This window comes from Lonchura striata, chromosome 3 (genome assembly GCF_050655825.1).
Source record: "Lonchura striata isolate lonStrDom1 chromosome 3, ASM5065582v1, whole genome shotgun sequence".
Classification (NCBI taxonomy): Eukaryota; Metazoa; Chordata; class Aves; order Passeriformes; family Estrildidae; genus Lonchura; species Lonchura striata.
In genome coordinates this window covers 56,170,937-56,198,868 of record NC_140705.1, presented here as the reverse complement: position 1 = coordinate 56,198,868, position 27,932 = coordinate 56,170,937, and the positions used below count along the sequence as shown (strand labels likewise).

General features: G+C 35.2%; 1 protein-coding gene across 10 annotated transcripts in view; it reads left to right on the top strand.

Annotated features, from left to right (window-relative positions):
- AHI1 (Abelson helper integration site 1) overlaps positions 1-27,932 on the top strand; it is an 83,885-nt gene that overhangs the window by 48,969 nt on the left and 6,984 nt on the right. For 8 of the 10 annotated variants that reach the window (XM_021540652.3, XM_021540648.3, XM_021540650.3 and 5 more), the window contains 4 exons: positions 10,305-10,363; positions 15,785-15,850; positions 18,161-18,323; positions 19,739-19,839. In XM_021540652.3, the coding sequence (XP_021396327.2) occupies positions 10,305-10,363; positions 15,785-15,850; positions 18,161-18,323; positions 19,739-19,839 (389 nt within the window). Of the gene's footprint in view, positions 1-10,304; positions 10,364-15,714; positions 15,851-18,160; positions 18,324-19,738; positions 19,876-27,932 lie in introns of those variants that run through there. The other 2 variants (XM_085575239.1, XM_085575240.1) reach the window with 2 other exon arrangements.

The window sequence follows — 27,932 nt, the reverse complement described above, 5'->3', positions numbered from 1 at the left end:
ATTATATTTGCTTTTGATTTGGCAGCTTCTGCATAAAAAACAGCAACAAGGGGAGAAGAAACATAGTTGTTCTACTGTTAGTGTAATGCCCACCTAATGCACATCTGTAACATACCATATCATGTGTACCTTGATAACAGTACTTCATTAGAAATTTGCTTTCCTTCTGGTACAGAACATAAACTTCCATATTTGTTTACTACTCACACATGTAAAGGATCTGCAGCAGTTGAAACTGTGGTTTCAATTAAGACTCTTCCTGCAAATCAGCTTTTCTTACCAGAACAATTTTCAGAGTAAGTTCCAGTAATCACTCAAAGAGAAAAAGGTGTGTCCAGGGTTGTCTGTATCACCAGTTCTTGAGTTAATAATTGGCACATAAATGTGAGCAAAAACCATCTAGGAAGGTTTACTGAATAAGGCTATTAAAACATTTACTTTGAGATTTCCAAACTTAAGAGTGTTACTAGACAATTTTCTGTGGTTTTCAGTTGTTTGGTCCTTTTGAAGAAGCAAATGTTTGTAGCAGCTGGCGATGAAGTCAGTTTTAAAGAAACTCAATATCATTCGTAATGCATAGAAATGGGTGGTTCCTTTTAGAAAAGGTTATGGAGAAGAATTTCCTGTCCTTGAATATTCAGCCCTTAATCACCTTCCTCTTACTGATGATTATGAAAATTTAGCACTTGCTGCTTTTGTCTGGGTTTTGGCTTATTGGAGATGCTATATGAGCATAATCAGTAGGGATTTTAGCTGCAGCTGGTAATCAGCTAGAGAGGATGGGTCATATAATTAGGCTTACATGTTAAAGTATTGTAGTTTTTAACAGTTTGGCGCTACCTATGTGATGATATGAAAAAAACTAATATGGTATTGTATTAAGCACTTAGACCGTATTTATGAAACAGTAAAAAATATTTAGTCAAACAGTATTTCTTCATTCAGAATTTAATTTTTATTATTATTTGTGTTTGCATCTTTAGATTTGCTGTGCAAATAGTCTTGCTTGCAAAATTCCTATAGTAACAAGATACTAACTCACTGGATAGGACTGTTACTTCTACTTTCTCACTTGCCACCGAGATAGTGAAAAATCTTACTGTCTTCTAATCCCAGTTGTAGTGTTTTGTGTTCCTGATTGAACCTTTTAGATAATTCTGTTCCCTCCAGGATAATCCAGAGTTTTAGAAATGTGGTCTTAGCCTAAAGCTGGGCACAGCTACTCTTTATTAACCTGCCTGTCTTGATTTGCCTTCTTTTACCTCTCCTCAGATCAGGTACTGCTGTTGTAAATTAAAGAGTATTGCTGCCTAATTATGTTCAATGCAAATATTTTCCATGCTTGTTGTTTTTTTGCATATCCCCCATCTAAGACCCAAACATTCTAAAAAGCTACTGCTGTAAAAGCAGTAACAAGTTACTCTTGCATTCTGAAAAGCTTTGCAGACCTTGTAGGTAAAGGAAACTGAAAAATCAGTATAATAATCTGTGCCCAGCTGGATCTCCAATGCGTTACTTTAATGTTGGACATAACATTTCAGTATATTTTCCTCTGTAACAGATGATACCAATAGTAGTCTCATGTGCTTTTTCACATGTTGTTTACAAGGAAGTTTATTCAGATTTTTGTTACCAAAGTGGATGCAGGCCATTATTTTATTTTTCCTATACAGTTGGATGCTAATTAGAAAGCACTTACTTATTCATACATGTTCTTTTCACTGATATGTAGAAAAACTTTCTAAAAGTAGTTTATTCATCAATTTTCTGAAAACTCAAAAAGTGTACACGTGGGAAAACTCTCATGGAGTAGTTTGGTTTCACCACATGCATATATTTCCATGAACTATCTGACCAGTCTAATTTATGAACTACAAAATGGAAAGTAAACTTAGGAGTGTATTTTAAAGACATGATCTTCTATTTCTCAATATAGAAGTATTTTTGCTTTGAACTTTTTTCCTTACTCTTTTGATTTGAGGCCAAATTAAGAATCTTACATAATGGTTTCCTGATATAGTGTCTGCCAATGGTCCTGCATTTTTCAGATTTGATAATGTATGACTTGTTTGGCTATTTCATGGAATTTTCTGGTAATACTTTGTCAAAATTAGTAGTCAGTAATGGCTGAAAGTGGTAATGTCATAGAGAAAGTAGTGGCTATTCTGGTCATGGTAAAGACCTGAAATATCAAGCTGACTTATTTTTTCCAGCATATTGCACATGATACTATTTTACCTTGAATATAAATGTTAGGAAAATGCTACATAAGCAGTTACAAGATCTGAAATATTTTTTAGATTTTTTTTCCAATTAAGATGTGATTTGACATTGTGAGTCTTACTGGGCAATACAGAAATGACAGACACTTGTGGTATTCTAAGCATATTTTCTTACAACTTTCCACTTGTAGAATGGCAAGCTAATTTGATTTAAGTAACTCTGAGTAACTAGCCATTGCTGAATTCCTGTTGTGGGAAGAACCATGAGAAAAAAATTACTTTGTTTTCCTTCCTTGCATAATTTTCATTCTTTGTCTTTTATCTGTAGTTAAGTATGTTTTTTTAAAAAACACGAGTAGAGTTATGTGGTCATAAGATACTTGACTTTGAGAGCTGCAGATATTTAAATTCTATTTAACTGTATTACACAGGAATTACTTGTTTTAATAAATAAATAATAAATAAAATCTAACTGTTCTACATATTTTTAGAAAGTAGATAATAATAAATCCTGCTTAAGAGCTCCATTTCCTCTGATTCAGAGAAAGTTAAAGTAGAGGCAAAAATATTATTAAAGCCAAAAGTGAAGGTTGCTACTTCAGTACTGGGCATCTACAGCTCCAAGGGACTGCAATTTTTATATTTTGTGAAGTATTTTTTCATAAGAAACACCATAAACTACATGTAATAAAATACAAAATAAGTTTCTTTTCTGTTATGTTTTAGTTTGTTTGTGAGGTGATAGTCCAGGTGAGCCTAGCAAAACTAATGATGACTTTCTCAGGATATCTGCAGCATGAGAAGAAAAATAACTCTTACTAATAAAAAGAATGCGTCATAGTCTGCATTTTCCTTACATCTTTATCTGCTGTCTAAAACTTGTAAATAATGCTGCCAATCTGATTTCGGAAAGCTGATGGTATCTGTGCAGGCTTATTGATGTTTGCTGTAGAATCACCTTCTGTTCTCCAAGTTGTAGAAAGAAACAACTGGATACTATAACCTGTGCTCATTTTCAGTGATATCTACTGCCATTGTGATGTAATGTTAGAAGTTGTCGTAAATTAGCACGTTCCTGATTAGCATGAATTCAATAAACGTTCTTTACTTCAAAAGAATGCTTGGGACACGTGCTACTACTTGCATTGTTTATATATGGTACTGTAGAAACTTAACATTTGCAAGAAAAATGTAAGATGATGGTTTGATAAGATTACTCAGAAATAATTAGCTGGGTGTGTAGGCTGCTAAATGTATTTGATTTTAATCTCTAATTAAAAAGTTGGATTTTTAATTGTTTTTGTGATGCAATAGGTTTTACTTCATTATGCTTTTTGTAAATAGGGGCCAAATTCTGCCTCTTCATTGTGCCTAAGCACAGAATAAATGTTTTCAGATGAAACCCAAAGCCAGTGACAGGCATTTTCTCTCTATAGTCCTCCTCGAGGAGGATTATTCTCAAACACATGTATGTGCTCTTGTATACCTTGAACCAGGAATGAAAATGATGGCTAACCTTGAATGAATATCTCTATACATTCTTTTGGCTGATGGGAGATATAATTACGTTGTGGGATCTGGCACTGCCAGAAGCACAGTGTTTTCATGTTAGTGCTGTCTGATTCTGAGGTCTCTTATATGAGGATTGGAATTGATGTTACAGCAAAGGTATCTCTCTGTGGATCTACAGGTGTGAATTTAAGCCTTGCTCTGTTCCACTGCTCCAGTGTTTACTTAACTCTGCTGCAAGGACAAACTACCTGGTCACTTGAGCTGTGGAATCAGACAACCAGATGCATTAGCCAGAGATAACTGCATGAATCCATAGATAAGGAAGTTACTGTGCCAAAGCACACTAGAGCAGTTGTGTCTCTCACTTCAGGAAATCTGACTTGTTCATGGTTTGTGAACCCAGGGTTCTCCTAGTAGCTGCAGCTGAGACATCCACTGGGAAATCACATGCTGTGTTTAAGAAGCTGCAGCACGATGTATGAAACTGCATGGTCCTGAATTGTGTAACTCCCTAGAGGTTTTTCCCTAGATAACTCCTTTTCATATCAGTGTTTAGTAAACAACTGGTTGAAAAGGTAAACATTACTTACTTTTTCATTGAAAGCTTATCCTTCTGTACAGACTTCTCTATATAGTGTAGTATTTTGAATGGCAAACTAAGCCTGATCTATTGACATAATTTCCCAAGATTATTTTGTTAGTTTACAAGTTTTCATTGTATCGATAATGATGGGGAAGGGAAACAAAAATAAGTTATGCTTTTCCACCTATCAGCACAGCTGTTTCAGCTGAACTTGGAGAGTATAAGGTGGGATGGTTGGGGTTTTTTTATGCTTGCCATCTAGATCAATCTCCAGTAACTGGAGGAGTGATGTCTGGCAGCAGTAGAGCTGCCAGAGCTTTTTTTGTTTCTCATTTTACTCAAGTGTATATAGCATGTAAACAGCTCTCATATCCAATGAACAAAATAAATAAACAGGTATTTCTCTATATAATTTAGAAAAAGTGAGACAGTAAACAGAGAGGGATTCTATTTGTCCTTTAGATTTTGGGTTTTGGTTCTAAGAGGATAGATTTAGATTAATAAATTGGAACCTCACTTAGAAAATGAGAATGACATTGAGGAGAGAGTTCAATGTTTTCAGATGCTTTGATAGAAGAAAAAGGTGGAGAAGAGACAAGGAGAGTGCTAGTAATGGCAAGATCTGACACTGAGGTGACTTCTGTCAGTGCAGAATACACTGAAAGAATCTTATGGGTGTTCATAGAAAACCTTTGAATGCAGAAGTGTTGCCATCACCTTTGTGTATATGCAGCACCTTTGTATTTGCCAGCACCTTTGTATATATAGCATGTGGGAACTGCCCATTTTAAGCACATGCATTTTAAGTGGTTTGCAAGATCAGAGAATCACAGCATTGTTTAGGTTGGAAAAGGCCTACAAGATCACTGAGTTCAAGCTTTACCAAGTCACCCTCTCAACTAGACCATGGCACTAAGTGTCACATCCAGTCATTTCTTGAACACTTCCAGGGATGCTGGCTCCATCACCTCCCTCAACAGCACATTCCAATGCTTAACAACCCCTTCCATGAACAAATTCTTCCTGATGTCTACCCTGAGTCTCCCTTAATGCAGTTGAGACCATTTTTTCTTGTCCTGTCACTATCATACAGATTAAACTTCACTGAAACAGTTTTCAATACACTTTGGTCCTATCAATTCTGCTGTTCAGTCTGAAATATCTTCAAAATCATAGGTGCTACACTAAGTTATGTAGAACAGAGTTGGAAGTGGGTTTTCACCTAAAGCAATGGATTTTAGTGAAACATCTGCTTTGCTGGTAAAATGGAAAGGTATGCTTGTGTTAAGTATCCACTCCTTTCATTTTGTGTGAACTGCATCTGAAAATGTTTGTTGTGGGTTTTAAATGTATTTGTGATCATGTGTTTAAATAAAGGAAAACAGGTTCTTACCCAATATATAAACAGTCTTTTTATATAATGAATTCTCTTTTATTTATTAGAGCATAATTGGTTTACATTCTAATAAGCATAAGAGGATAAAGTCTTTGAAGGAAGATTAATATATATTTAGATCATTACAAAATTATCTTGATTCTCTTACATTATACACTTTTTGAAAAGTGAAATTTCAGAAATAGCTGAAAGCTTTTACTTTAAAAACTTCAAAACTTTCCCTTGGAACCTAAAGTAAGTAGAGATTATATTGCATACTAAAAGATTATTCGGTCACACTACACTAGGTGACTGTGCTGAAAATATATTCTCATTACTGGAAACAGTTTCAAAGCCACAGAAGATGAGTAGGAAGAGGAATGAGCTGATCTACACATGTTCATCTCATGTCTAGCTTGACTTTTTTTTTCCAGTGTTTGTTATTTAGTTGGGTGTATTTTAACTACATGTGTTGCAAGAGACCATGAGACCATGATATAATTCGTAAGAATGCCTGCAATAAGAAATACTATTTCCTAGAGGCATTGTTTGTTTTCATGTCTTCCAGGATTTTTTGTGGGTTTTGAGACATTAGCAATTAGTATAAACCTGAAGTAAAACTCTGTTAAAAACAGAATAGTGTGTGGCTAGAGTAGGTAAGATTTTTTTTCTCTCTCTACATGCTTTAGAGGTTTTTGTCACAGAAATGTCTGAATATTATCATATTTCAGTTTTCTTAGATATATCTTTGCTCTGTGATTTTCTAGGGATTTTCCAGGATGAACTTTTGGATGATTCCATTAGTTGTAGATCTGTGTGACTAGAAGCCTTAGAGATTTATTATATTCAAATACCTTTATTAATTACAAAATTAATTTATCAAGAACATTTCAGAAAGTAAGAAAAAGCCTTTTTTTGAAAAGTTCATTAAAACAGGAGTTATTCTGTAATGAATGTTCTTTTGGCCTTTTTTAAAACAGCATTTTTTTGCATAAACATTTCACACTGGGTGGTTATAGACAGTCCAGTAGGATAATAGTGGAATATGTGACTGCCTAGGAAGACTTTCTTCTCTATTCTGCCTCTTATGCTATTAGTTTAAAACAAAATCACTAAAGATGTTATTTAAAAGGAAGTGTTCTTAATTATTACAAGTACTATTCTGGGGCACTGCTGCTGCTATGTAAGTCAAGTCTATTTGGTAGTGGACTCATCTACTTTGTGCATTTCAGTTCAACTGCTTGGAATTTGAGCAGAGGGTAGCTTTTCAGTGAAAGCATGCAGTAAGACTGGGGACTTGGTATTACAGACACATTTTGGGCAGGACAACTGCCTAGCTTCTCCCTTCTTTTCTCTTAGGCTGCAGTTATACTGGCAAAGAATAAATTGCCAGAAGTGACCAAGGGGGCCTGAGGGTACACTTTCAGTTCTCTGTTCAAATTGTACAGGAAGCTACCAGAGTTTGACTCCTCTCGAGGCAGACAGATATGCTGTTTTTCAAACCAGTTCTTTGACAGGCTCATGATATAATTCTAACAATAGAGTTACGTGAACCCTAAAGATGACCTGTCCTGTTGTTAAATTGTGTCGATGTGAAAATTCTGATCATTTGAGGTAAAAGATTAACATCTATTGTTTTGAGATGCCTGATTTGCAGCTAGACATTAGCAGTAAGTTCTCATATAAGTAGTATGTTCTTCTCATGTAAAATTCCATGTAAAGGAAACCACTGAAGAATCAATGCAGAGAAATAGGAAATGCAGTAAGTCAAATATTAATACTTTCATTGGAAAGATTAGCTTCTCGGGATATGATTTTGAATGTGAAGACAGCAGACAAGAAAAAAGATCGTTGGAGAGTACCTGTAAAACATCTGCATCAATAAAAATGCTTCTCCATTAGTGATTCTGAGGCAACCTTAAGATAGAACAATCCAGATTACCCTGGGTGTTGGGGCTGTTTTGGACTTGACCTTACAAGGGATTTAATGACCTTTCTATAAGCTCAGACTAAGTGAGAGTCCCAGCAGGTCACGGTGTCCTGTAAACTTAATTTTTAGATCAAGTGGAAATGTCCTTCTGGAATGCAGACCTCAGTTTCAATATAGTACTTTAGAAGCATGTACAGCCTGGATGAGGGAGAAGTAAAGCAAGCACTGCTGAGGCTGTTAGTCACACCTGCTTGATGTCATTTACTTGCTTCATCAAGCATGGAACCATATCAAGCCCATAGCTGTGGAACATTGCTTTAAAATTCTACTGCTTTATTTGGGGAAGAAAGGATGGATATTCCCTTGCCTGCTGAATGGAGCTTGTTTTGTGAATGAGGAAGATTTGAACAGGTTTTTTTGTTGGTGTGGGTTTGTTTTGTTTGCTTGGCAGTTTCTAATATGACTGTTTTGAATGTAGGGGCTACAAAAAGGGATGCTTGATAATTAAAAACAAGTAACAGATAACAGTAAAGTCTACTTTGGGGTAACCAATAGGCATGATCGTAGAATATTTGTGCCCAGGTGTGCTGTGGTCTATTTATACCTCAAGCAAAGTAGTAAGAATTTTCTGTTTGTTTTTTCTCTAGTCATGGAAAACACTGAGTCTGAACCAGTGCCAGCTTCTAGAATTCCATACAGTGCTCCTTATATCTTTGAGTAGCACATCTGCTGTCCTACACTTGCAGCATAGCAGGTCTGCGTTGCCCTTTATTGGGGTGTAATTGGGAATATCAGTCTAACCATTGAGTTTTTGCCTGATAAGCAGCTGAATATAGAGGCTGCACAGGAATACTGACGTGCATAAACATACAGTCCAGGAGCACTTGGAAGTAATGCATGTTTTCCTTAGAAAAATATGAAGATCAATGATGTTACAGATAAAAATGTAGATTAATGTTGTTTTTAATTAAAACTTGAATATTTTTCCAGACAAACAATTGTTTTTATCAAATATTTTATGTGTCTTTTATCTTAGCATGGGTTTGAATGTTGTGAGTTGGAACAACACTCCCATGCTCAAATTGGCTGTCTAAAAAAAAATTTTTTTATCATGCAGACATTTTGTTGGTTTTTAGTTTGTTTGTTTTTTTCTTCAAAGACTTGATACAACATGTGTATGTGATAGTATATCCACATGTAATATAATCTCTGTAGCATCTGGTTTTCTGACTTTGTGAGTGTGTAGATAACAATATTAATAGGAGTAATATCCCCACTGACTTGTGGTATGTGCTGAAAAAATGTTTTAGCAAATAGCTTATTTGACAAAAGTTTGCCTTCAGGACTACTGTCTTTAAGTATGGATTAAATTCAGAAAATGGTTCACGTGCTCATCTCTTCTTCTTAAAAGAGGTGGCAAAAAGTAATAAAAGCAAAGTAAGCCTTTCAAAATAAAGTATTCCTGAATTGATACAAGATTTTTCTAGATTATAAAGATCAAAATGTTTTTAATTCATATATGAAGTCGAATAATCCATTATTGCATGTATTTAGGATTTCTCACAAGTAGATTAGTCACATGCAGATTTTCAGGAGCATGGTTTAACTACAGTTACTTGAGCTTGCAGCTTTTATTCTAGTTAGAAATATCTAAATATCTTAATGATTAAACATTTATGAGTAAATCTTCTGTGAAAGTCAAAACCACTAGGCTTTAGAAAATATACTGTAGGTGGAGTTGTGCAAGTTTCCTTGTGGAGCTCTGCCAGTACATGGGAATCTGAATCTGAAAAGTCCTCTTTATTCAGATACTGGACTCCACAAAAGCAGGTTTTTGGTGTGGCAAATGAAAATGAGTTTTCACAACTTACTTTTCTTTAAAAACAAAATTTGCTTCAAAGCTAGTGTCTCACAGAGAAAATCTAGTGAGCTTAACTCTGTGTTGCCTGGCATTTCTGTACTTGAGAAACTGTTCTCCAGTGAAGCAGTAGCATTTTTCACTGTCATGTTCAACGATTTTCCGATTTTTTTGTATCTTTTCTTTTTAAGATGTTTTCTTAAGTATACAGCTGAGGAGACCAATAACAAAAAGATAAATCCATAGATGATGAAAGGGTTTTACTGAGCTTAGTAGTTAACATAATAGTCTGAAAAGAAAAGAATTTACAAGTACTTGTTCAAGTGTGCTGTGTAGAGAGTGAATAAAATAAACAGCAAGATGTGTTGTGATAGGAACTCAGATGATCAAAGGGAACCTCTGAATAGGAATAGTTATTCTTTCAGATAAAATAAGGAAGTAATTCCTTTGTGAGTTTTTGTGATCATTTCTGTTGGAAAACTTTGTATGCATTACTTGGAATTTCAATGAAGAGAAAAGCAATACAGCCTAGATAATAGTGTCAGCTTTGAGCACGAGGTGGCATGTGGACATAGCTTGAGCTACTTCTCCAAATCATTTGAATGGAAATATTGGATTAGTTAACCTTGTGTCAGGTCTGTTAGTTAAATAAACCCTCCAACTGTTCCTGACTAAAGGATGCATAGTTGTGACTGAAAGATGCTGCTGCTTTTCATTAGAATTTTGTCAAACATACCCTGCTAACATAATGATTTTAAAATAAAATGGTTTATTCGATGGAAAAGGATAACAAGCAGAAAATTCACAGCCTTTTCTTTTCACAGGGTGCTTCAGCCCAGTAGGAAATCCTCTTAGTCGAACACTATTGGATAGACTACAGAAGGTAAGGAATTCTCTCTTTGCATTTTTTTTTTAAATTGATGTTTAACTATAAAATGTCACTGTTCACAAGTTCTCATTGTAGAGAGGTGTTTTTTATCCTTTCTTTATTCAAAAAAGAGGTATCTTCAAACCAATTGGCTACATGGCCAAATTAGCTTATGCTGTGACCAGCTGGTAGTGAGATCAGATATCTGCAAATCAAAAGCTTTATATTTTTTCATTACTTAATTTTTGTTGTTTAGAAATAAATAAATAAAATCACACTTGTGTGTTTTTTGTTTTTACTAAAAAGACAGGCATTGATGAGTAGCTGAGAGAAAAGCAAAGACAATAACTTGGAATGAAATTCTCATTGTAGCACCATGTTTTCATTGTTTAGTCATACTTCATCTTTTTGTAACAAGTTAAATCACAGCTATCCTCTGTTTACTTAATTGCTTATCTCTTAAATATTGATTGTAAGTTTCTCCTAATTATATTTGTTATTTCATTTATTTCTGGTTTCCTGATCGTCATAATAAAAATCCAACAGTATCTGTCATTAATCTGCCATTAATTGCAACTATACATTTGATGATGTAGTAGTAAATACAAAATGTATGGAGAAACTAGTGAAGAAAGAAGCTGTGGTGCTTCTGAATACTGAGTACATTTGTGGGCCTGTTGTACTGGAGATGTTAATCCTTCTGCTCCCATGGACAGAATGGCATGGTTTAATATTCTGTTGTAATTGCACTAATTTTAATTCTTGAGAAAAATGTGATAAATGGACATAAATTAACTTGGGTCATTTATATCTGTTTTACAGTTTCAGTTTGGGGTTTTGTTTGGATTGCTTTAGGATTTTTGGACCTACATTTTTTAGCAGAACCTGTTAAAACAATTGTGGCAAGCTTGTAAGATACATAGGATTCACCAAGAAATGTTGAAAGCGTGGTTTTACGTTGGTGTTACGTTAGTTGCTAAATGATTTCTGTTTTCATGTTTTCAAATTTTTAGCCATTAATATGTAATTTTTTAGGGAAAAATATATATTGTTCAACCAGCTCTGTAGTGTTCTCCACCACAGCAAGCTTGATAAACATTTGCAGGATCAACTGTTTTGTGAAATGCTAGGTAGCAGCTAATTTAAATATTTTTTTTTGAGAAGGCTAAATTAGGGTCTTGAATATATTTTTTACTACTTTTATTGTAAATGCATTAATATATATAAATGCAGGTTAACCAAATAATATCAAAACCTAGCATTTTTAGAAATGGTGAAATAGTGGAAGAGGTTTTGAATCATTTTCAGAGTTGGGGTATTTCACGTGTTTTTGAATCGGTCTTTTTCTGTTTTTTTCTTTTCTCTCTCTCTCTCTCTTTTTTTTTTTTTTTTAATCCTTGTAGGTTTTAACTGCAGCAGCTATGTTTGCATTTCTGATTTCTGTTTGTACATTGCAGGTTTCAATAAAGTGCAGCCTGGTGCAGTTTTGGTCCTTTCTTCCTCTAGGCAAATTATAGATTCCCATGCTTATTAAATATTGAAGGGCTGTAATCAAATCATGATTGTAGTAATCTGAAGCCTAAGGAAGTAATTTTACAGTGTCTACAGACAGATTAATTATGACTGAAGAAGAGTTTATCATTCTTACGGTTGATACTTTTTAATTTTAATTGAGCTATTAATACTAGTATTGGTATTTCTGTTTCCCATAGACTTAAATTTGTAGTTAGTTGTCCTGAGCTAGGACCAGAGAATGAGAACAAAATGCAGAAGTGCTAACAGTATCCAGCTGTTTCTTCTAAGTCTCATCTTACATAGCATTTAATTTAAAACTTCACTTAGTAAAGAGTAAATAGACTACATAGCGTTCTTAGGGGAAGAGACAAGTAAATCTCTAACCTTTTGGATATTAAGGAAAAAGACAATGGAGCAACAGTGAAATCTCAGATTAATTCTGTAGAATTTTTAGATGTTTTGCATATTGACTTTTAAGCCAATCAAGGGTTTTCAATCAGGCTCTAGAAGTTAATTTTTTATTCTTTCTCTTTAAAAAAAACCCAAACTAATCAAGAAACCACCAAAAACCAAAAGCAGCAACAAAAGAAATCCGCTAAAGGTAACAGCCTCAGAATGTTGGCTTTTACACACTGAGGCTCAGATTTACTGGACAGACAAGAGAAGTTGTAACACAAATTCCTTGTGTCTTTTCTGGGGTGTTTGCATTAGCAATATTCCCAGTTTCTCTTACACTATGTGTGCAGGTATGGGGGGGGTGTTAGTGGAGGGAAGCAGTGCTACTGAGGAGCATCCAGGAAATAGATGTTTGTCCTTCTTAATGTCCCTGTGTCTGTCACTGATGGGAAAAGGAGGAAGCATGACTCTGGCCATGTATGCATACACACTGAAATTCACCCTGCTATGTGTAGGGTCTGCCTAAAATTAATCTTAGAACAGCTTATTTTCGAAGTGTTGTTATTAAGAAGAGTTAATGGCTAATTAGAAGTGGGATTTAGTCTGTATGTTTATTGTCTCACAATGAATATGTTTACATATAAGGAAGAAGCGTATAAAACTATATTAATATTTTTTTCTTTAAATTTTGTTATCGTGGTAATTGAAGTATAATGGTTCAGTAGTAGAAACGGAATCCTGAAATTCTTGCAGAAAAGGCAGAAATAAGATATCATTTGTTCTTTCTCAGTGCTCTTTCTCCTAAGGGAATGAGATGCCCAAATCTATCTGATGCCCAAATCTATCTAATGCCCAAATCCTGTATACATGCCACTATACATCTGCATCAAAAACACAAAACCTCCATTTAAGCAGTCACTGAGACTGACCCATTAAAAAGAAGCCATAAACATTTTAATTTGGGCTATTATCAGGAATTGATAAAACTTGATGTGACAATGTATCAGGTTACTCTCACATGCAGTGTTCTCTTTTGTATCAGCATATTGAAACATTTTTGTTTGGTTTTGAGTTAGAAATGTCAAGGGTATGTATCTAAGTAAGTGGGTTAGTCATGGATAACCAGTGTGATACTCCATGGTGTAGAACTCTGCATCAACTGATGGATCTATTTATCTTCCTCTGAGGATGTTCCTTAATGCTGAAAGCTGCTAACAGCTTTGTTCAGCCACAATCAGTGTGACATGGCACACTTTTTCAGCAAGCATTTTGTTTCTGTTTCTCACAGAGGGTCTGCCTCCCAAAAAGACCAACTCCTCAGGACAAAGCTATAGCCCCACATCTGTTCCAGTGCAGGAAAAGGATAAGATAGTTTCCATCCTGCATGAAAAAAGGGAGATATTAATATTGTATTAAGAAACATGTATTCATACCCTTCAATATGCCTGTTGCTTTTTTCAAAATCCTGAAAACATGCCTTAATCTTGTGACACAGCATTTAAAAAATGATACTTCTAAGCTGAAAGGCTGCTAGTTTTTGTTGGATGTTTCTTGTGGTGTAACTGGTACTTGGCACTGTTGAGGAATGGCTTGGCACTACTCGAGGGATGGCAGGGCACAGCAGAGTGGATGTGTGGTAGGCAGCCATGTCAATTGCCCTTAACAGCTGGAGGTAGAGGTGTGTGCAGCTGGTGACATACTCGGAGCACCTCTTCAAGAGGTCTTTTTGGATTGTTGTTGCATTAAAAGTTTAAGGCAGTGTCTGAGAACATTCGGCATAGTCTCAGGGTGACTCATAGATGTTAGCTTGTTAATTTCCACACAGCTTGCTCTACTCGAGCTGTTCCCGAGTGTTTGAGAGCCACATAAATACTTTATTAAAAAATGAGAGAGAGACAGATTGAGACACAATAATGGGGCAATATGAGTACCTGAACTAGATACCTAAGTAATGCTGCTAATAATTCTGATGAATCATTTTTGAGCAACAGGAGGCACTCCCATCCCACAGGCTAAGCACTTTGCCTGCACAGTTCTCTTAAACTTGAGAATGGAAAATGAGAATTAGCTAAAACCTGTACAGCAGTGCTGACTACCAATAGACCACTGAACAAGCAGTGTACTCTGAACTGCAGTTCCACCAGTCTTTGTTCAAAATTTGTTTATCAAATCAGGCAGTTGCACTTCATTTTTTTTTCCTTCTCTGCATGTACATAATTATTCAGAACTCTTTAGGTGGTAGGCTTAGATGTTCTTGTAGATGATAAGAACTGAGTGCAACTGTTCACTTTTGTACTGAGTTCATCTGTAATTGCTGTGTGTGTAACTACTGTGACAGTACCAAAACAATCTGGAGGCTGGATGGAGTTCAGGATAGTCAGTGATTTCTTTCCCATATGGGATAAGCCCAGCTAAGTTATGGAAACCGCACCGAGGGCAAGAGTGCCTGTTCTCAAGAATGGCATTTATTCTACTGAGGATTTGCAAGGATTTTTGCTGTAATTTGTAATGATGTTCTTTGGACCACCATAATAAAAAAAATTAAAAATTGCAAACACTGAAAATAAAAAGAACAATACATTTTAGATAGATTTTTTTAAAAGCAGAAGAAGAGAAAGAAGTTTGTGAAAAAGATATATAAAGGAGTGGCTGTAAAATATTAAATAGGTAAAGTATGTTGGATTAAAATTTTCAGGTTTAAATGGTTATAATGCAGTATATCTGTTAGAGGTGGAAATGTTTACTTCACAAAACACACATTTAATGCTTCTAAAATATTTTAATTGCTGTGTAATATTTCTGTTCTGTATAATAGTGTGTATCCTTTGATGCACACAAAATTGAGGGGAAATTGTTTCCCCTTTGTGAAGATAGACCATTGAAAAAAAAATTAAGTAACACCAGCAAAGGACTTCAACCTCTTCCCTTTTTTTTTCCCCTAGTCTGTTGTTCCTCTACTAATTTTCATAATTTTTCTATTCTAAATCCTCTTTAGGATTTAGATTATTTGATTATTTAACAGAAATAATTTTTTTTAAGGTACAGGCTTCTCCTGATTATTGCAATATATATCTACTATTCTTTTGAATTAATTGAAAGTCTGAACTGCAAGGGGTAAGGAAAGAACAATTAGAATTAAAGTACTGGTTATTAAGAGCAACCTAAAATTCTCCATTATATGGAAGTGACATTTTTGCATACTGGTTCAGAGCTAAAGTTCACTGCAACAACTTCTTAAAAATCTGCTGTAGTGTTCTCAGTGCAGACAAGCTTGGACTGCACAGTCTTAAGTCCAGTTGTCTCTTTAGAGTGGTGTACATACTTGAAAAATTTAATATAATTTTTTAAACATCTACCAGCCAATAGCCAATATTACTCAGTGTTGCTTAACATCACTTCTGCTTTTTCTTTTTCAAAAAAGCATTTTGTTGCAGATAATTCTTACTGTCTTACAGGAGAAATGAAAATACAATCATAGTTTAGCAAAATACTTCATATTAAAATGAAAACAACTTATTCTTCTAGAATGATGACAGCCTGACTGCACTGGGAGTGGGAGGAGGAAACAGTTGTCCACCCGGGCAAGAGACTGTAAGTATTATGTAATTTTTTGCAATATCTTCTGTACCTGTTATATTGTATCTGCTTTTGAAAGCATGCCTTTTTTTTTAGCATGATCCCAAGGACATTTTTTTTTTCTACCATAGATTTTGTAATTCTTACAAAGATGTTCATAACTGTGTAAATACATTACTTCTGGGTTTACATCAGTCTTGAAAAACAATATTGTAAAATTTTGTTGAATGTAGATTTTTTTTATTTTTTACTTGGACATTAACCCAAGTAGAACATGACAAATTTTTAAATTTTACACCAGCAGAAAGACCACTGTTTTGGGTGTAATTGTGAGTGGTTTACATTCTTCTTTGTTTCTGAAATGCATTTCTTATATCCTGTTATGGTCATTCTTCTGATCATATGTTGACAGAGAATATAATGGCAATTTCCACATTTTATTTAAATTGTCATTATTTAAATTGGCGTACTAAACCAGTTGTATTATAGAACACATTGGTATATTAATTTCTTATTTCTGAGAGATAGTGGGATTTGTTTGATTGGTTTGAACTGTTTGTGGCAGTTTCCATGTGACTAAATTTTTGTAATTTTTTTTATAAAACACAACATTTGTACCAGAAGTATAGTGCAAAACACACTGCGAAACAAAGTAATTTTTGCTCTGCCTTTCATTGTTTTTCATGCTGCCAAATAATTAATGTTGCATTCCTACATTCCTTTTTGGGTTTTGGGTTTTTTTACCTTAAGTGACCTCATGGTTTTCATGAGAATGCCACTTAACTGAAGTGGGCACTGTTAGAGCACCTCTTACTGGACATGGGCATGGTGTTCATTAGTGTGGTTTAGTTTGGTTCAGTTCTATAGTTCATATTTCTGTACTGCCAACATCACCTGTAATTACTGTTGGCTTTCCTAATGCAGGAAGGAGAGTTTATGATAAAACACATTTCATGGTTTAGCTTCTTTATATAAAAGCTTCAGGGCTACTGAGTGCATATTTAGGTAAATTTCCTGTCTGCTGTAAACTATGCTGATACTAATTCTTTGGTGCTGACCAGCTTACAAAGCGACCGCGTAAAATTTACAATGGTAGAATCACTTCCATCTTTTCCCATTCATAACTGATTTAATCTATTTAATTGGTGACATGGAATTATGAAAATACAAGTGATATTGGCTACATTTTTACACACGCAACTTGCAGGTGACCTTGCTCAAAGCAGAAACACAAATATAAAAAGCACTGTGGAAGTCAGCAGTCTTAAAATTTAAATGCATGCATGAGTAATAAAAAAGAAGGATTTTTTCCTATCCGTATCATTATAACTTTGCTGTCTCCTTCAATCCTGTTACCCTTCCTATTGCTCCTAATGATCCCTGTTTCTGACCTCTACTTACAATTTAGTAGAGGAATATGAGGTGAAGATTGTAGGTATGGAAGCAGCATTCTGTTTGTAAAATAGGTCATAATTTTGCTCTTCACTTATGATGAGGGAAGTGAGCAATTCATTATTCTTTCAGTTAATTTGTTTTCCTTTCATGCTTCTCTGCTCAGAGTTCACTAGGACAGATTTTTATTCATCGGGCATAGGAAATAAATAAGAAACTGTACTTGATATTTTCATATTCAGGTAGAAAGCAGGCTTCCAATAGTTTATTATATGTAGTATCCATGGTCCTGATGACTGTTAGTACTTTTTTTCATAAAACTATAGCTGCGCTGAATTTCACTGTCAAATAGTTTTATTATGTGAAATGGAATATAAATATATTTTTGCAGATATTTATAAAATTGTATATCCAAATGCTTATTGCTAAACAAAACAAATGAAAAATAGAAAAGAAAAAAGAAAAAATGGAGTGATCAAAGCAAAACTTCGCAATGTCTTTTTGTATTAAATTTTTCCTTGGATAAAGCTGTCATACTGTTGAAGTATTTATTCAAACACATATGCTTCATGAGCACACAGAGAATGGGATCTGAAGGTGGTGTAACAATTCTGAGAAAGTGACTCTGTGAAGTTTTTTTTTCCCTTTGCTTCACAAGCAAATTGCTTATAAAACTAACAGCTGCTGTTTTGAAGCTAATCTTAGTGAATTGAATGTTCTTAACCATTTCTGCAATCCCACAGTCCTTTATCTTGCCTCTCCTGCTGCTTTCCCACCACCCCTGATCCCATTAGCAAAACTTAAGGCAGCCTCAGCTTTTACCAAAGTGCAGCTTTGGTTTCAGCTGCTTTTCTGCAAGAGGAAGTGAATGTTGCGCTTTTTTCTCTGTGGCATGGTTGTGATAAAGCTGTGGTGTTCTTATCTCTCTTTTAGGTAGTGGCTCTTTATGACTACACAGCGCATCGATCAGATGAGCTAACCATCCATCGCAGTGACATTATCCAAGTGTTATACAAAGATAATGATAACTGGTGGTTTGGCAGCCTAGCAAATGGACAGCAAGGCTATTTTCCAGCTAATTATGTGGCTGGTGAAAGTAAGTTTACTGCTGTCTTCCTGGTATACCGGTGTGGGTTTAACTGATGCTCCAAGATTTTACCGTGCTGTTCTGCTTATTGTTCTGAAGATAGGAATTTATGTAGTACACACGTGGCATAATGATGACTTATTGTGGTGCAAAAATTGTATTAAGTTAGCTAACCATTGCACTTTCAGCTTATGGAATAAGTCAGCTTATTACTGACTTAATTATCTGTCAGCTGGATTGATCCCTTGTCTCTTTTAAAACAGAGCCACCTAGTTCAGGCCCCAGCTTGGCAATGTTTTAGGGCACAACAGAGCATTTCGCAAATGTCTTGGGCTTTTTTGTTAGGCAATTTCCATTAAATCTAGCTTTTGTACAAACCTTTAATTTTCCCCCTGCTATAATGGAGAATGTTCAGTTCCCAAATATCTGGATTTCAGTATGAAGTTTTAAAAGAACAATAATGGTTAAATCTCACATCTGAGCATTGAAGTTGCTACCAGGTCCTTTTCATAAAAATATTTTTGATTAAACTGATACAGACAAACCTAGATGAATTTGAACAAATAATATAGGAAGCATCCTACGTAGTCCACTGCTGTAAAGATGCTCAGTGTGCTGGTGTAAATATTCAGCTTGTGAACATGGCATGTGGTTGAACACTACAAGAAATTCATTTGCCTTCCTAAACTATCAAACTATCAGTTATACTGGTATTTAGAAATCTTTTAAACCAACATTTCTCAAGATGGTTCCCACATTTTTTAGTTCCTCCCTATATCTTTAAAGTGAAATCTAGTATTTAAGCCTCTTTCCTAAAAAACACTTGCACATAACACTGTGCTCACTTCATGGGGTCAATTAAAGTTAGATTTACTATGCCCTTCCCTATTGTCCTCTCCTTGTACATCTTGTGCATTTTTCCCTGCCTTTCCTCCTCGTAAGATAACCTGGAGAGAAGTCTGAAAGAAGAGTCTTCTGTGAGGGCCTTAAAAAAATGTTCAGAAAAACAAACAAAGACAAAACCTAAATTAAATTTTTGAGGCATTTGTCCAATTGTGAAAAAAAAAAAAAAATCTCTGGTAAATAATTTGCTATTGCAGTTGATGATCATCTTAGTGAATCAAAAAAATATGTAAGTTACATTTGTTAAGTATCCACTACTTCCTAACAGTATGGACTTCGTTCTTAGGTAAATGTTTGAATGCTTTTATACAGTAATCAATATATAAATCACATTTAAATCTTAACTTGCTAGTATAAATAAAGGTTTATGGGAGAAGTTTTCATAAATTCTCATACAACATTTACCTTTAAACATTTTTTACCTGCTTTTCTTCACATCCTCGTTTTGGAATGTAATGTCATGGTGGTTCACAAATTCTTTCATAGCTCTAATCATGGCGAATTATGGTTCCTCTTTTCAGAAGAATATGAAGAACAGCCTTCAGGATTAATACCAGATTCTGCTCCTCTCCTACCAGAAGGACCAACAGAAGCAGGGGAAGGTTTTCTGACACTACATAAGGTAATAATTTGAGAAGGAAGGATTCTGTAAGTATAGGTAGGTGTCCTTTGTATGCCACATGGACTGTATTAATTTTTGATCTTTTATGTAAAAAATTATTATGTGTAGATCTCATTCCAGGCAAGCAGGTATATTTTCAGCAGAAGTTTAATATTTATCTTGTGTGGAATCAGCTGTTCCATTATGTGGCAATTAAATATCCTGCTTGCTTCCACCATACTAATGGATGGCAAATCTCCCATTGACTCCAAGTTTTCAGGAGTTATGTGTGTGTAAGCATTCCTGTTTCTGTGATTTTTGTTACTCAGAATATACAGAAGAAAAATAAACAGGACCCACTTTTTAGTCCAGGAAAAAAAAAAAATTAGACATTTGATTTTTATGGATTGGGTTTGGTTTTTTTTCCCTGGATTTTAAAGATTCCACTATATGCAAAGCAGGACAGTTGACTCTCAGTTCTTCAGGGGATTGGAAATTTTGCATGCTTATGCTTCCCTTCTGTGAAATAAGATGAAGGTTGTCTTAAAACATGGGATACCTTCTAGGACAAAAAAGTACTTAAAAATTAGTTCAACAACTGTTAGAATTTAAGAAATTTTTATTTCAAAATGTTTCTATCCTTAATAAGTGTACTTTCCACAACTGTTCATTTTCATTTACCGAAATGGTACTAACACAACTACTTTAAAAGTGTTGTTCAGATTTCTTTCAAATTATTTGACTTTTCCATGTGCTTTACTAAAATTGCATCTAATATTTTTTGTCTGATTTGTAAGAATGTAACAAGTATTCTTATCATTTGAGAAGTCCTCAGAAGATGCATTTAATCTTTGCTCCATAGTGTATACAATCAGAATTATTTAGGCTGGAAAAGACATTGCAGTGTCCAAGGCTGAAACACTCAATACTGTTTCAATTGACCTTTTTGGTGCAGCTTCTGTTTTTAGTAGGTGATTATAGAGAGGTAGCATTTAATAAATTATTGAGAACAGATTACTCACCTGGCAATCTTGTTGAAGCCAGCTGTCTTTTGAAGCCAACTGTATAAATCGAATTACTAAGTGTTTTGTTCCTTGAAAAATGGAATTAATCACTACACTGAGTAGTAGTAATTAATCTGAACTATCCTTTACCTCTTTGTAGCTGAGAAATTCCTAGGCAAACCATTGTCCAGGAAATACAAGGGTGTACTACTTAGAGATGCTTATGTAAAGGCAGACTGGAATAAATATAGGAAAAATACTTTACTGAAGATTTCTTTAGTATATTGTCTAATGGCTAGAGGCAAGGAAGATATCCCAGAGGATGTTTTTGAAATCACCCAGTTTCACCCATACCTGGATTAAAAGAGAGAGAAGTGCTGGTATATTTATTTTTATTAGACTTGGTCATTGTTATCCATATGGTTTTTTTGTGTTTTAGTCTGGTAGGAATTTAGTCAATTTACTGTATTACAGTACTTTTATGTACACCAGCTACTGTTACTAATATTTGCAACCCATATTTGTCGTTCAGCTTCGTGAGAAGCAACATTTGATTAGTTTTGATTGCTTAGAATTTCTCAAGTGTCCAGGGCTGACATATTTTTTTAACACTACTTTTTAATTACTGGTAGTACTTGTTTTAGTAACACTGAGTTTTAATATTATTTAATTAAAATGCTCTTAAATTGAATTCTGCTTGTACCTTGAGTTAAATTAACTGCATATTTAATAATTAATCAGAATTTTGTAGTAGTCTACATAGTCTACAACAAAGACATAATGAATCAAGTGTACAATATCAGTCTAAAACCAAGCAAATACATTGCTTTTCATCTTACACATCAGCCAAGGGTAGTACAAAATCATAGAGTCTAGAGGGAAATTGTGAAACAGATCCTGGAAAAACTATATAAGGGGATATACATATGAGATTAAACTAGTAAAGAATGAGCAGTGGAGAGAGCATACAAAGTAGTACCTGATGTGAAGTCAATGCACTCTTCTTTCTTTACTTTTCTTTCCTTCTGCTGTTAAACAAGAGCAGGGAGCATTAATCTGGAATGGAACACATCTACTATTGGTAGAAGGAAATTTTTGTTTATGCCATGCTTAGTTACCCTGGTGAACTCAACTACTACAAGACACTCTTATATATAAGAGTGTGTATATATATATATATATATATATATATATACACTCTTATATATATATATATATATACACTCTTATATATATATATATATAAGTATATGTACTTCACTTAGGAATTAATTGCTTTAATAAAACTTTTTAGTCTGCGGAAAAGACTGAGATTTCAAAACAATTTGAATGACTGGGAAACACAATTTGGAGGATTTTTTTTTAATTTCAAGTCAAATCAGCGCCCTATAAACCATCAAGAAGATAGTGAGTTTATCCAGATGATGAATCAAATCTCTGTAGGACTTATGATGCCTTGAAATGTAATAGATTTACAAAAGCTGCAGAGTTCTGCATTGAAGAAACAACTTGTCATTCAGCTGTTTGCCAGAATGAATGAAGGTTGTACAGGGCTTTAGCTTTAGGCAATACCAGAGACTTCAGAGACAAAACTGCTAAGATGACCACTGAGGGGGCTCATCGGTTATGGCAGTTCCTGTCTTGCAGCAGTGACACAGCAACTTTTCTTCCTATTCCTTTCACTTTTTTCAGTATAAGACCTGATGAAGGGAACTGCCAATTTCCTTTATATGGGAGATAAGAAAAACTTAGTAAAACCCTGTGTTTTATTAGAGTTTTTTTGGGGTTTGTTTTTTGGTTGGTGTTTTTTTTTTTTTTTTTTCATTGGCTTTAGCAGAAAAGCTTTTATCTTTTTAATCCAAAAATATTTATTGAGTAATTAGGTTGTTGCTTAATACTTAGCTATACCTAGGTCTGCTATATCTAGTGTTCTTTCTGGGTTTTCTTGAAGATTACTCAAATGTTTAGCACTGTTAAGACTGCAAAACAGTTACTGTGAAAATCATCCTAGCAATTACTTGTGAGATTTTGGTACTGTTCAAGACTAAATAAGGCACTTAAAATGTTGACTATAACTATGGTTTTAATTACTGAAAATACCATATAGTCTAATTAAGAATAGTTTTCCAACTGCAGATATTACACACACATACCTAGGTAATCGTCAGAACTTTATGAGTGAATAAAGTGGAATTATTAACATTAGAAGAGGGTGTAATACTTAAGATCCAATATTAAGCTTTGCAAATAATTTCTAAAAAAGGTTTAGTTCAAAGAACTTTCTTTCAAAATACTTTCTACCATCAGTTTTGCATTCATAACAATAATTTTATGCAAACCTTGTTTTCCTGCCTTAGGAGTTACTTAACTCCTGAGCCACAAAATTAGGTCATAATCATCTTTAATTACAACATGCATGTAAACTGCCAATTGAAATTTCATGGAGTGAAGTTCTCGCTGCACTGAGGAAGAATTTCAAGAAATAGAGATGGACTTAACAGCTGGCTGCTCCAGTTAATATGTTGTTTTCAGGTTCCTTAAGATGAAGGTGGAAAGGACAGGAATTCAGTTAGGGTTCTATTAGAAACCATAGTGTGGGTTTTGCAAAATTTTGGCCAATCAGAAACATTTCAAAGTCGATAGTGTGTCTTTTTTTGTTTTGTTTTCTTTTTTTCCAGAAATTTTCTGCTGGCTATAAGATCTTGTGAACATGTTCTATAATTCAATAGCCTCGCACTCACTACATGAAATACATATAACTGGATTCTGAATATTAAGTATGCAATGCTATGTTTCATAAGAATAGTAGGAATTAGTAATAGACAAAACAGTAAATTTTAAACTTCCATTAAAAGTGTAAGGAAGTATTCTTTCTGGTATATTTATATTTAGAAAATGATGTCAAGATGTAAACAGAAAAAAAAGAAAAGGCTTACTGGCAAGAACCACATTATTATTGCACAATTTGAATAATCTACCCAAAGGTCATCAAAACTTGATTCCATGTATATTTAAACAAAGTTGGGGATTATCACTGTTCACATAAATAATTCATGTAGAGGAGGTCCTTGTCAGACTTTGTGAATACTTAGCCCAGTGTGTCTTAAACTAACCTGCCAAGCAATTGATGCTTTTCCCCTGAGGTTGGGCTGTTTACATGTGGGTGATTTTGTGGGCTTCAAATTTATTTATTGAATCTAAAAATTTAAAAAGCATGTAAAGCTTGTTCCATATTTCAAAAACAATAGCTGGAATTTTTTTCTATTAGTTTCATCAAACACTTTTATTTTATAGTTTGTACTGTTTCTGTTCTCTCCAGTAATGTTACCTTTCTTCAGGTTACTGAGGAGCACTTCAGAGACTGATTATCTTTTAGGAAGAGGAGGAGGAAATAGGAAGATGTGATTATGCTAATGAGGGAAATACTAAGGAATTAATACAATGAAACTTGAAATAAATAGTGCTGAAGACTTTTGGCACATCATGAAATCTGTTAATTTTCAAAGGTTCAGGGAGATAGCAGAAAAAAAGTCGTTTTCAATTGAATTAGAATGTATTGTAGTGAAGTTCATAATTCTGGGCTTCATTCCTAGCTAATATGATTACAGATCTCTCTTTCTGAAGGTATTGATATCTGAAGGTATTGACATGCTTTTCTAGAATCAATCTACAAAGCTACTATGTAGTCTTCCACATATATTGTTTAATAGCATTATAAAATACATATTTCTTTAGAATTCCTACTTTTGAAGTAGTAATTACTTTGTTCTTTAAGAAATCATTCATCTGAAGGAAATGTTATATTGGCACCATGTATGAGGAATAGGTCATTTTTCTTAATCTTTACACAATATTAACATAATTTAGCTTTTGAGTTCTTTAGTTTCCTATTTCTTGGTACTCTGTTTTTTCCTTTAAAATGCAGTTTGTACTATTTGAGACATGTGAATGAATGTGAAGGGGTTGGAATGGACCTTAAAGATCATCTAGTCCCAACCCACTCTGTCATAGGCAGGGACACCTTCCACTAGACCAAGTTGCTCAAGGCTTTATCTGACCTGGCTTTGACTACTCACGGGTTGGTGTATCTACAACTTTCTTGGACAACCTGTTTCAGTCTATTTCCACCCTCACAGTAAAAAATTTCTTCCTAATATGTAACCTGAATTTCCTCTCTCTCAATTTGTACCCGTTATTCCTTGTCCTGTCATTACAGGCTGTTCTGGGAACAGCACACCTCAGTTCAGTGCCCCCACCGAGGCTCTCCCAATCCACACACCACTCACTCTCTTGCTCCCGCTTGCTCCTCCTTTTCCACTGCACCAGAATGAAGTTGAGAATTGGAGGCACAAAAGGTGAAGATCATGAGTTGTGATAAGAGAAATTTACTGTAAACAGCAATGAGATAAGAAAATTAACAGTAACGTCAGCAATGTTAATAACAAAAATGTACAAAAGAGAGAGTGATTCACATCCAAATATGCTCTTTGTGGAGCCTGCTACAATAAATGAGTGCCAGATGGCTTCTCACCAAGTTTCGGACTGGAAGGAACATCCTTCTCCAACAGAGTCCTTTTTCCCCTAACCTGGCAATGATGTGAGGTCCTATCACATCTGGGTCCTGGCTGTACCCCTCCCAGCTATTGCACAAATTTAACCCTGCCTTGGCTGAAGTCAGGACACAGGAAAAAAAAGTCCCTCTTCAGCTTCTCTGTAGGCTCCCTTCAGATATTGAAAGGTTGTGAGATCTCCACACAACCTTCTCTTCTCCAGGTTGAACAGCCCAAATTTTCTCAGCCTGCCTTCACAGGGATGGTGCTCCAGTCCTCTAATTAACTTTGTGACCTTCCTCTGGACTTGCTCCACCAGTTCCGTGTCCAGAACTGGGCACGGCACTGCAGGTGGGGTCTCACAAGAGCAGGGTAGAGGGGCTGAATCACTTCCTATGACCTGCTGGCCACACTCCATTGGATACAGCCCAGGATTTGTTTGGCCTTCTGGGCTGTGAGCACACATGGCTGGGTCATGTTGAGCTTGTCATCAGCCATCACCCCCAAATCCTTCTCCACAAGGCTGCACTCAGTCACTTCTCTGCCCAGCTGTAGATGTGTCTGGGATTGCCACAACCCAGGTATAGGGCTTTGTACTTAGCTTTGTTGAACTTCATGAGGTTTGCATAGACCCAGCTCTCAAGCTTCTCGAAGTGCCTCTGGATGGCATCCCTTCCCTCCAGTGTGTCAGCTGCATGTGCAAGTTGAATTACTCTTTCTTAAGCATGTGTGGTGCTACTTTATTTGTGTTCTGTCTCAAGAAATATTTACACCTGTGTCTATTGTATTACTTGAGTCATTGAAAGAGAAGGTATCTGGTTTATAAGCAAATTAATACCTGTTGGGGGAAAAAAGAAAAGGTGACATTTCATGCATAGGTGTTTACTGTAGGTGACCTGTCTGTTTAAAGATAGGAAGAATGAGGCTGAGCCACTGAGTTGGTCAAGCAGAACCAAAAATTTTGTTATGTGACATATTATCTCAGGAGCAAGCTAACCTCTCCCTTCTCCATTTTTCTCCTTGGTTCCCCATGGCCTCTTTCTGAATAAAATTGAACTTTTTTATGCAAATGTTAATGCAAAGCTGTGATCCTGTATAAATTCCCAGAGGCCAAATTGTTAAGACTGAAAACAGGTGTTCTAAACCATACTGCTTCCATCTGAAGTATCTTGTCTCCACTCTTCCTCCTCCTCCTCCTTCTTTTATTATCCCTCAGAAACTCACATAGTGGATTTGATTTCTGAGATGCAGTATTTGCTGATGTTAAGCCATTACTACAGTTTTCACCCAACAGAATTTTCCTTTTATGCAAAAGAGACAAATCCATGCCAATGTCTGTCTTGTATACAGAGTTATGTTCTTCTAGATTCTCTCATCTAAGCTAATACCTTTAGATATAAGGGCCAGAATATGGTCAGTCTGATTTACATAGGCTTGTTCTTTAAAAACACTGAAGAGGGGGAAAAGCAATTGTAAGTTAATTGCATTTTAAATAGGAAGGTCATGGTAAAATAAGTACATGTAATTCTGCTAGCAGATTCTGCCAGTTGTTGATTTAATGGGGAAATGTGTGGACGGGTGCAGAATAGCAGGGAAGAAAATGATGAGTGAGGTGTGGTGTCACATTTCTCCTGAACTTGACTTGTTAGAACAGTTTTGACAGCAGGCATTGGCATAGTTCTGGGTAGTTAAATATGTGGCTGTGAATCTTTTATCCATGGACTGCATAATAGAAAACAAGATACAGACTTAGTACTGAGTGTAGTGTCCTAAGCACAAGCACAGAGACATGTTCATTCTTGCTATCTGTGATCCAATGAGTTTTTAATTAGATGAAGTTCTGTAGAAACAGCTTTTATAGGAGAGTTCCTCTGTAGGCTATAGAGCAAACTCATTTACTATCATGGCTTGAATCATCTGAATAGATTTCCTGCACCACTCTATTCTGTTCATCCACCTCCTAATCTGCCAGAGAATCTCTGCAGACCAGTCTAAGGGACAACTCTGCACAGCCTAGAGGAAAGCACCACCAAAAACATAGATTTGGGATGGTACTATGTCCTTAGTGTTTCCTTTAGATGCCCTCTGCTTCAGGTTCTTTTAGGAAGTGTGTTCTGAAATACCTGATTGCTCCCACAAGTTGTGGAGGTTTAGTGCACAGGTTTAGTGCTTGATTTACTGCTGTGGATTCTATAGCAGGGATCAGGAACTTGATATGCTTTTGTGTATTTTGCCTTTATTTATATTGCTTTGGTTGCTCCTTATGTGGTAGCAAGAGAGAATGTTAAGTATGAAATGAAAGAGCTGTAAAGCAAGCAAGCCCTTTAGAAAAGGAAAATATGTACTTTATTACAATTTTCATTTCTATGATCGTAAGGCAAAAAAGACCTTTAGAAAATCCAAGCTTCTACAGTTGACATGAACTAATGTTCTCTTCTTCTGGTGGGTTATATCTCTCAAACAGGGGGAGAATTAGAAGATGGCAACAAAATTGAACACCATTGGTGGCACTGTACAAATGAGCTAATTTTTGTACTGTGTTCAGTATTTGTTCTTGTGA